Source organism: Phalaenopsis equestris, unplaced genomic scaffold (genome assembly GCF_001263595.1).
Source record: "Phalaenopsis equestris unplaced genomic scaffold, ASM126359v1 Scaffold000224, whole genome shotgun sequence".
Lineage (NCBI taxonomy): Eukaryota > Viridiplantae > Streptophyta > Magnoliopsida > Asparagales > Orchidaceae > Phalaenopsis > Phalaenopsis equestris.
This window is the reverse complement of record NW_018164666.1, coordinates 6800620-6811502: the sequence shown is the minus strand read 5'-3', so window position 1 is coordinate 6811502 and position 10883 is coordinate 6800620. Positions and strand designations below refer to the sequence as shown.

The 10883-nt window shown below is 34.2% G+C and overlaps 1 protein-coding gene across 1 annotated transcript in view; it reads left to right on the top strand.

The window, feature by feature from the left end:
• LOC110023329 (nucleobase-ascorbate transporter 6-like) overlaps positions 1-5812 on the top strand; it is a 10167-nt gene extending 4355 nt beyond the window's left edge. The window contains exons 6-14 of the mRNA XM_020722675.1: positions 1984-2043; positions 2193-2377; positions 2491-2587; positions 2867-2953; positions 3045-3103; positions 3446-3537; positions 4429-4506; positions 4607-4767; positions 5342-5812. Coding sequence (XP_020578334.1) covers positions 1984-2043; positions 2193-2377; positions 2491-2587; positions 2867-2953; positions 3045-3103; positions 3446-3537; positions 4429-4506; positions 4607-4767; positions 5342-5560 — 1038 coding nt within the window. The 3' untranslated portion in view covers positions 5561-5812. The remainder of the gene's footprint in view (positions 1-1983; positions 2044-2192; positions 2378-2490; positions 2588-2866; positions 2954-3044; positions 3104-3445; positions 3538-4428; positions 4507-4606; positions 4768-5341) is intronic.
• Positions 5813-10883: the final 5071 nt, after the last annotated feature.

Genomic DNA, 10883 nt, shown 5'->3' with positions numbered 1-10883 from the left:
GGGGGGGGGGGGCAAATAGGTGGAGTTGGGTTGATCGGTACATGCGGTCGAGAGAGCAGGAGGGCATGCCTTGTGGGAAGAAGTCTGATTGTTGATGCGGTACCAAACAACAGAGGGCAAGGCCGGTCCGATGTGTGGCGATTTTTCCGGAGGTGGTTGGTCGGAGGTGGCCAGAGCAACGGTCAATTGGAGGGTGTTGTCGGGTGTCAGTTTAGACTAAGTAAAGCGGAACATTTGATAGCTCCAGATCTAAAATTTTCATAGTTTCGAATAGAGGCGGAGCGATCGGATGGATTAGGACGACCAGTCGTCGCGGTGTCCGACTGATGCAATGTCGGCCAGAGGGTGATTTTGTTAGAGGCAATTAAAAATTTTGAGTAGTATGTAAGAAAATATATAAATATGCAAGAATTGAGTGGTATTTATGCAAGTTTTTATTGTTTCAGTGGCGGTTGGCCAATGGGTGGCGGACTGAGCAAAGGTGTGCGGTCGACAATGTGGCCTGAGAAGTGCTACGGTCGATCTACAAATACATAACAAAGCTTTAATCGGCTATTTAACATGGATTTAGCCTCGATTTTTTTAGGCACTCATGTTTGGGCAACTTAAATCCCCGGGTTTGTAAACCTTGTACTGTTGCACAATGCCAGCAAGGAAGATATTTGAAATTACCTTCCTCCATTATTTCAGATAATAGTGGAACGACCGGAAGTTTAAACCAAATAGACACAATGGTGAGCTCCTTGCTAGGATCAAAATTAGGAGTTCATTTGATGATTTTTATTGTAATGCCTTCTATAATAACATTTTGTTTACTAAACAATCTAGCAACCTTATATATATATATATATATATATAAACATGTAAGGATTTGGCGGTATGTAGTCCGGTCGGTGGGATGAATCAAGGTCGGCAAAATCCAACGGGTGTAAGAACCCCACTTGCGGCATAAGAGATGTGAAAATAGAGTTTGCTGTTAGAGAAGAATAGTGGAGTGGAGTGAGTGAAGAAATGAGTGAGAGGGAGAGAGCTTGGAGAGAGGAAATGAAGGTCTTGGTTGGAGTTGGAAGTAGAGAGAAAGCTCACAGCTTGAGCGACGATGGGGATTGAAAGTGTGGGTTGTCCTGTTTCCACTAGATGTATGGGGAAATGCGGAGAAAGAGATGAAGTTTCTAAGAGGTCACGAGGATGGTAAAGGAAGCGGATCCGCCTTTGTGCAAGTTCCCCTTGTGTGTTGAGCGTGTTTCTGAAGAGTTTCCTATTGCTGTTAGCTCATCTTTTTGTTCACAGCACGATTCACACTCACCGCACATTTTAGGATGTTGAATTCAATATATTAAGTAGATTGTATCCAAGTAAATGAGCATTGAACTGAGGAGAGGTGATCGAGAGAGGGGGATAAATGAGAGAGAAGAGGACTTCCCCCCACCGGGAGGAGAAATGGGGTGCTCCCGGGCTTGTGAACCCGTGTTATTCCATGAAATTAGAGGTTATGAATAAGGGGTGCCCCAAAAAAGGTCTTCCCTCTTTTACATCATGAAACCCTACTGTTTATAGAAGATAAAGAGGAGTAGAAGGTACAAAAATTATATATCTTGCTATGTTTTTGAAGAGAGAAGCAAATGACATTTTAGTCTTTTTTATTTCAATCGTTGGATCGTCTTGAGATCGATGCAGACTTTTCATGTCCACGTTTGTCGGCCGATTGAGGGAGAGAATTTGGTCGGTCGACTGAACTGAGGTGGCCGAGAGAGCTTGGTTGGCCGACTACTGGATTGCCTTGAGATTCGTGCAAACCATTTTTGAGTATACACATGCATAAGTAAGGTGGTATGAATGCATAAATTGAAGTTTAGGCGTTAGATATGTAAATTCATAGGAATTGAGTGGTATGCATGTAGATCTTCTTTATTTTTTTTTAAACCTGATCATTTGTGTATTTGTGCTTGTTTTTACGCCTGATATATTTTATACTATTGCCAGGTTGGTAAATGTGTTGAAATTGGGCTTCCAACAATCATAATTTTGATTGTAATTTCACAGGTATCATGACTTCGAAAAATTGTAAATCATTCAGAATTAGAAATTCCAATATCTTTTTCCATGTTGGGATGTTGACATGATTTCCAATGTAGTATTTAAGCATTATCGAATATATATATATATATATATATATATTGTTTTCTGTACAGTACATTCCTCATGCTATACATGGAGAGAAGCATGTATTTGATCGATTTGCAGTCATTTTTTCTGTGGCAATTGTATGGTTGTATGCATATTTCCTCACCGTTGGTGGGGCATATAAGCATGCTCCGCCTAAAACGCAATCACATTGCCGAACCGATCGTTCTGGGCTTGTCAGCTCAGCTCCCTGGTAAGATAAATTTCTTTTTACATATGTTTTTGGTTGGTTTTGATCAGATTTTGTTGGATGAGATTGTTCAGAAATTCATGGTTGGTGTATTATTTTGAATTTTATACTTGTAGGATAAGAGTCCCATATCCATTTCAATGGGGAGCGCCATCATTTGATGCCGGGGAAGCCTTCGCCATGATGGCTGCTGCATTCGTTGGTCTAGTGGAGGTTTGTTTGTGTGTTCTAGACACTCGAGTGCTGCTTTCTTATTTTGGGGTTGAATTTAATTACTTTTTTTTGTTGTCTTTATAAAAGTTTCAATTTTATCACCGAGAGTTTTTTAATATGGGTTGAAATAGTCCATATTATTGACTATCTTAGCCCTCGGTAAAAAAGTTTGGGGACTAATTTAGCATCTTTTTAAGCATGTTACTTAATTTTTATTTTAATTTTGTTTTGTGCTTTTACTGATTGCTTGAATCTAAAACATGTTATTTTATTATGCAGTCTACCGGGACTTTTATTGCAGTGTCCAGATATGCCAGTGCAACTCCGCTGCCCCCGTCTGTTCTTAGTCGTGGAATTGGTTGGCAGGTGTGAAACTGAACTGGTGATTGTGTGTGTGTGTGTGTGTGTTCATTCATTTTTGCAAAATTTTATGATTTTGAATTGCTGCTGGTTCCAGGGTATTGGTATTTTACTGGATGGTTTGTTTGGAACAGCAAGCGGCTCAACTGTATCTGTGTAAGACTTGTTTGATGTATTAAAGATTTAGAATTATACCACTCAATTCTTATGTATTTACATATCTAATATCTAGACTTCAATTTTTACTTATATACCACCTTACCTATTCATGAAAAACTGAATCTCACTTTTCAAAAGTAAAAATAGTGGTATTTTCGTTGTGATACAAAAAATTTGGGCCATATAAATGTAAAAATTAAAAGTTTATATGTTAGATATGTAAATGCATACGAATTACGTGGTATATATATAAATGTCTCCTTGATATATTTGCTTTCATTAGCTTGTTGTAGTGAATGTGAAGTAGTGTTTGTTCACGATGTTGTGGCTAATGTTCAGTGAAAATGCTGGTTTGTTGGCTTTGACGCGGGTTGGAAGTCGAAGGGTTGTTCAGATATCCGCGGGGTTTATGATTTTCTTTTCTATTCTCGGTATGTCCTTTTGTCTAATATTCTATGTCTTATATTCATAAGACATTAGCAATATATATTACAATATTAACTATTGCAGGTTCTTACTGAAAAATATGGTAGCATTTATGCTATATCCCCGCAAAGGGGTATTTCTATTTAATTCATTTTCACCATATTTATTAGCTTATTCCAGGTCGGACTTGCTTTTTGAATACTCTATTTAATTTATTCCTCTCGCTTTCTACGATTTTGAAATCATTTTACGACTTGTTTATTCCTTGTCCTTCCTAATTCTTTCGAGCTTTTCTATTTTTCTATGGTTTTCATTGTTGATTTTTTGCTTTATTTTGCAAGCCCAACACACTTTTTTTCAATTATTTTCAATAATTGCCATCCTATCTGTTCTCCAAGACAATCTTCTCGTTCAATCTTTGTACTATTTTAACGACAACTTCATCTTATATCTCATTTATCCACGACAAACTTAACTATTAATGAAATTTTTTTTATTTAAATTTCTTAGATAGATGTGTAATGGATTTATGATCAAATTACACTAATCTGTGTTACAAGATAGGTGAGCGGCTTTATGTTTTAAGTTGGGATTAGTTTCCTGCTGTAATAGTTGATTGCAGATTTTGCTTGTGTAATATTTGTAAATGTATGGCTATCTTTAGTAAAATGCAAATTTGCAGGTAAATATCATCAATTATATTGTGTTTTTTTTTTCATCAATACCTTTTTAAGCATGTTTGATTGGTTCATGATGGTTTACATTACTCTTGCTGGTGGTTTTGAGATAGTACTTCTGCTGCTGTCTCATAATGAAAGAAATTACATGTTCTGAACTTATCCATTCTGTATTAAATTATCCTGATGTATTTATAACCATCTTATTGTTGGTTTCAGGCAAATTTGGAGCTGTTTTTGCATCTATTCCAGCTCCCATATTTGCAGCTTTATACTGTCTGTTCTTTGCATATGTTGGTATATTTCAGAACAAACCTTTATTTATATTGCTGGCCACAAGTTGCCTTGAATTCCTTAAAAAAGATTTCTGTAATCTTTCCTTGCTGCTGTCAAACAGGTTCGTGTGGTCTCAGCTTCTTACAGTTCTGCAATCTGAACTCCTTCAGAACAAAGTTTATATTGGGATTTTCTGTCTTTATGGGCTTATCAATTCCTCAATACTTCAAAGAATACACGGCAGTTGCTGGTTATGGTCCAGCCCATACTGGTGCAAGATGGGTATGTGAACTCTTAACTGTCAATAAGGTTCTCAAAAAATGGTTATTGTTCATGCTCGAGTATAGTTGGCTTAATGATTAGTTTATGTTCATCTAGATTTTTAAAGCTCCTGTTTTTGATGAGTCAAACACAAACAAGGCATTGTTCGGTCATATTCGGCTTTGTCTGTGTGTATATGTATATGTGTGTGTCTGTGTACCTGTGTATGGTATGTGTATATGTATGTATGTATGTATGTTATGCATGTATATATGTATGCCTGTATGTCTGTATGTGTGTGTATGTATGTCTGTATGTGGCTGTGTGTGCATGTCTGTTCATATGTCTGCGTATATGTATCCATCTGTATGTATTTATATATTTAACACCTAAATTTCAATTTTTACATATAAGCCACCTTGCCTATGCATGAAAATGTAAAAAATAATCATATTTTTGACGTGATATGAAAGATTTGGGCAGTATAAATGTAGAAATTATAGTTCAAATTTTAGATATGTACATACATTTGAATTGGGTGGTATGTATGCAAATGCTCCTTATTTATGTACTGATGCTAATTTCTTCTTTGCAGTTCAATGACATCATTAATGTTATATTCTCGTCGGAGCCATTCGTCGCTGGTCTCATCGCTTTCTTCTTAGACAACACTCTCCACAGGCGCGACGGCGCGGTTAGAAAGGACAGAGGTTATCATTGGTGGGACAAATTTCGATCCTTCAAGACGGACAACAGGAGCGAAGAATTCTACTCCTTGCCATTTAATCTGAACAAGTTCTTCCCATCGGTGTAAGCACAGAGCACTGGAGTTATTTTCTGTTCTTTGTCACATGTCTTGTAGCTGTTTGTCTTCTCATTTTGCCTTCTGAGAATGACTTATTGATAAATTCATCCTAAATGAATTAGTGTGTTACAGTTTTACGTTATTATTTTGCGTTTTTTATTTGTATATTTAATGTGATATAGACTTGGAGCGAGGCTGGTGCTCCCACCACTGCTCTACTGCAGTGTTATGCTAGTTATATCGTGGATCAGTGTTCTTGCATATTATTTTCCTGTTCTATCTTAGCATCCAGATAAAGATTTTCCAAAATGTTCTGAAGCACAAGTTTGTCTCATGAATATTGCTGTAAAAATGGTATTATGTTGCTGGTGCATGCATGCAATGGAAGATTTATGAACGTACCAATTAATTCCTATGTATTTACATATCTAATTCTAAAACTTGAATTTTTGCATATATGCTATATTGCTTTTGCATGAAAAGCTGCATTACACCTGTTGAAAGTTATAATGGTGGTGCTTTTGATGTGATATGAAAGATTTGGGTGGTATAAATGTAAAAAGTAAAGTTTAGGTGTTAAATATGTAAATGCAGAAGAATTGGGTGGGGTCTGCTTGTAAAAGGCCATGTGGTAGTATGTGAAATTAATTGGATTGTTTATTCTTGCTATAAACTATAAAAGCCCAAATGGTATTATGTTAGGTTTTTTTTTGTTTGTTTTTTTTTTTTCGAAATATATCGATTTTAAAAATGTCGATATATAAGAAAATGCTATATTGATCTTGTATATGATAGTTTATTTTAATTGTATTTTGTGTCATTTACATAAATACCGCATAATACTTGTATATTTATATATTTAACAAATACATTTTTATTTTTATATACATTCACTGAAAATTTGACATCACATTAAAGATGTTATCATCTCCCTAAATGAGGGAAAAATATTACATCAAGACTCTAAATGTAGAGATACGTTTGGAGTCCAACGAAATAATACCACATGGGAGTTACGAAAAAACAAAAATAAAAATCATTTTAGCATTGGGGAATATTCCCTTCGAGTTATTTCACATTATTTAGGTGTTATTGTGGTGGTATTCATGCGTTATTGTGTTCTGGGAATATTCCCGGTGTTATAATAACACAATAACACATCAATGTCATCACAATAACACCTGAATAACGTGGAATAACACATGAGGAATATGCTCATGTGTTATCGAGTCGGATCACAGGAAAGCACACACATTTCCTTGAAGCCACGTGCCCTCATATCAATGGATTCCGAACGTAGCTCTAGGTTAGGGGTCCTAATGTACTATTTTTCCCTAAATGAGAGTTGTTTATATGACACTCACAATATAGCTCTACGCCCATCTATTTTTTTAATTCTCACTCAAATATATCAAAATCCACGATAAGACCCCAAGTCATATTTTTTTATTTTTTTTATCAGATTCTCAATGACTAGATTGTGGCATGTGTAAATCAATTGGTTCAGTAGTTCAAAAATATCGTATTAGTGTTAGATTTTGTAAATAACAATGTTTCGGGTGCTATGTATGTAATTATCCCTATAATTTGAACAACGAATATATAATTTTTCATGTATGAGTTCTTAAAGCCAATATATTATAATTATAAATATCATTTTTTAGATGTTAGATATATAAATAAATAAAACATGTAGCATGTATACAAATTTTTCTTTATATGAATTGGGCATATATCCTAATTCTTATGAGTTTACATGTCTAATACTTAAAAATTTTATTTTTTACATTTATACCACTTAAATTTTTTTTGTAAGGCTAAAAAAATTATTATTTTATTTTAAGAAAATGAAGTATATTTCTATTTATTAATAGGTAAAGCAGCATGTGTAAAAATAAAAATTTAGGAGTTCATATTTACAGAAGAATTGAGTTGAGTGATATGTTTGTGAATCTTCCTTCTAATTTCATGATCCCAACTGCATGGGCTATTGTGGCCACCATAGTTAGACACCATTGCTCTGAGCGAGTATAAAACACGGGTAAAATATTACGTCCAGATATTATACGTCTGAATGTTGATGTGGATTGCACGGTCCATAAGTTACGTTTGAATGATGGTGTGGATCACACGATCCATGCTGTCATATGAGCAACCGGATGATGTACATCATGAAACACTTGGCGGATGCATTACCGTACCACATGGAGTATCATCTTTTCGTGCGAGCAGATGGAAAAGACGACGCGGACGAACGGTATGGTATAGAGACAAAATAAATAAATAAATAAATAAATAAATAAAATGAAGATTATCTGGTAGTTAGACAATCTGACATTTTAACCATGAATTATTGCAGTTTTGGATTGTGTTTGAATTCGTCAATTTTTGCAATCATTTTTTGATTTGATGAAATCAATTATTGATGAGTGGAATAATGTTGCAATTAAAACGATATCAGCTATCAATTTATCGGTAGGCTCTTATTGTCATTATCTTAATTTTGAGAAATTTACATACATGTCACACAATTTTTATGTATTTACATAAATAACATTTAAAATTTTATATTTACATTTATAACATTTTGGTGTCATATAATTCTATGCATGAAAAATCTGTATTTCACTTTTAAAAAAATTATTAATAGTAGCATTTCTTATGTGATGTTAAATATTTGAACAGTTAGGTATTTGTTATGTAAATGCAGAAGAATTTTGTGATGTGCATGTAAAGTCACATTAACTTCTAATAATACTGATTTGAGCTTGAATTACAATTAGGGGGTGGAAATGAGTCAATTTGGCTTGTGAGGCGACTCTCTGAGTGGTTAATAACTTAATTTTAGCCAATAAGTTTCAATTTAGCTGAAACTGACCCAAATAACTCAATTTGAGTAAGCTCATTTTGATTTCAAGCCAAACTATGCTTGATTCAATTTTGAGCCGGCTCAGCTCAAAGTTGAATATAACGGGTTAGGAGATGATTTCGAGCCGCACTAAATTTTTGAAATTAGATCATTAAAACCCCTAATGTTATCGTGGACACCAACACAACAGTTGTACATCGAGCAGATGAAGATTCACAAGTAATTTAAATTATAATAGCTAAAATTATTTTTTCATTATATTATATAACTATAGTTTTTTAGGTTTCATCCATCCAAGCAACCAATGGACAATATTATAAAGTTCATCAAGAGCAAGTATGATGCTCCATATATATCATGGAAGAAGATCCTAATCAAGTTCTATGACTTCAAGTTGAGGGTGATTGAGGTAAAATTAACTAATTTTGAATTACAAGTATAATCCTAAGCTATATTATTTATAAAAAATAATATTCTTTTATATTTATTTTATAGAACATTTCTAATGGGATACTCATCATCTTCGGTGGATACCGAAGAGCTTCGAGACCAATAGATAGACTCACTTATAAGATATATTCATTGATATCCTTAAGGAGCAAAGTCCCATGTAGATAGGGGAGGATGCTTGGGGTAAGTTTTCCATAGCTTGGGCAATGCCTTAATATCCCAAGAAGAGACAAACATCATATCACAATGAGCCTCGCACTTTGGGGGCATACGTACCTTTGTATATACTTGAGGCTCTGTCCCCAAATTGAGTATAGGCGAAGAATGATAAGATTTATTCAATGCATTAAATTAATTTCTATAATTCTGTTTTCTAACCCTTTTATATGTTAACAGAAGCAGATACTTGGACGGGAGCCCTCTATCACTGAGTTGCATGCCCATACACATCAACATCAATCAGACCAATGGGGGATCGATGATAGATCTCAGCATGTCCATGTAAGTTGAATACTTATTTATTTCATTTTACGATTGCAAGTGATAAAATTTGCTTGCCGAGGGCCCTTATTTATTTATTTTTTGTATATGTTTCCAACCAATTACTGGCTAATTGTTCAGCTTGTATATTATTACCATTTGAGAAAAAAAAAAAAAAAAAAAAAAAAAAAAAAACACATAATTGGTGGTGGAAAGATCAGCCGCTAATTCCACTGTTAGATTTAACGACTAATAATTCATTTGATATTAATTTAACGACTGAATAACTAGCTGACAAGCGGTAGAAAGACTTACCTACATTTAGCCACAATTATGTCGTTAATTCTTTAACGGAGAAATATTTGTAGCAAGTTAAACATTTCCAACAAAAAAATTAACGGTTAACATTTATCAACCGAAATTCAGCCAAAAACTTTAATTTTTGATGGAAATATAAACTCTCACCCAACAATTTTTGGTCGATAATTGGTTAGTTTTTTATAGTGTTTCTTTTGATCTCGATTGTGCTACCATCAACACTAATATCATTAAACTTGGACTCCAAAGAGATCCATCATTTCTTTTTGAGAGACGAGGATATCTTTATATAACATGTAATAAACAAAATGAAGAGGCTAAGTAGAAATGTGTGACAAAGAATAAACACTATTGTTGATAAATTAGGGCGAAGAAAAATAAAAACCAACACAAATCCAAAAGAGCACACAGAGATTTAACGAGGTTCGACAATGATGCCTATGTCCTCGGGAGTAGAGCGTCGAATTCACTATTTCAGAGGAGTCCAGTACATAACCATAGGGTTACATATCATATTTATAGATAAAACCCACAGATAAAATTACTAACACGCCCTCACTCCTCCCAAACCACTAAATTCTATGAGACACCTCATCAATTCCAAGAGATGCTTCTCTTCATTTCAGGAGATACACCTCTTCATTCCAAGAGACTCTAAATTCTAGCATATGAGTCATACCTAACAACTATTACTAATAGGTAACAACATGATGCTAGAAAAAATGGTCCTAAGATAGTGGCAATATTAGGACCACCTAAAGCTTGATATTTTGGGACATCAACAAATGCAAATTCAAGTCCTATTCTCTTATGCATAGTACCGTCTTAGGATTTATTTGGCATAAATAATACATCTTACATTTAGCATTGACTATTACATAACATGCATTGCACCGTATAAGAGAAAGACCAACATTTATAGACCTGAGCATTAAGCATATTGTTATATTTTACTCAATTAATTATCACATTATCTAAGGAATTATCATCTCTCATCTCCAATTCTTAGTACACATAATTTTTCTCATTTTAAGTCTCATATCATGCTATAAGAACTAGAAGAGGATGTTGAAGGCACTATAACAAAAGCTGCAAAAATTGATCATCACACGCTCAAGATTATTACACATCAAAGACATGCTATACACTCTATACAAAGTTAAAGGCATTAGTTGACTATATATATATATATATATATATATATATATATATATA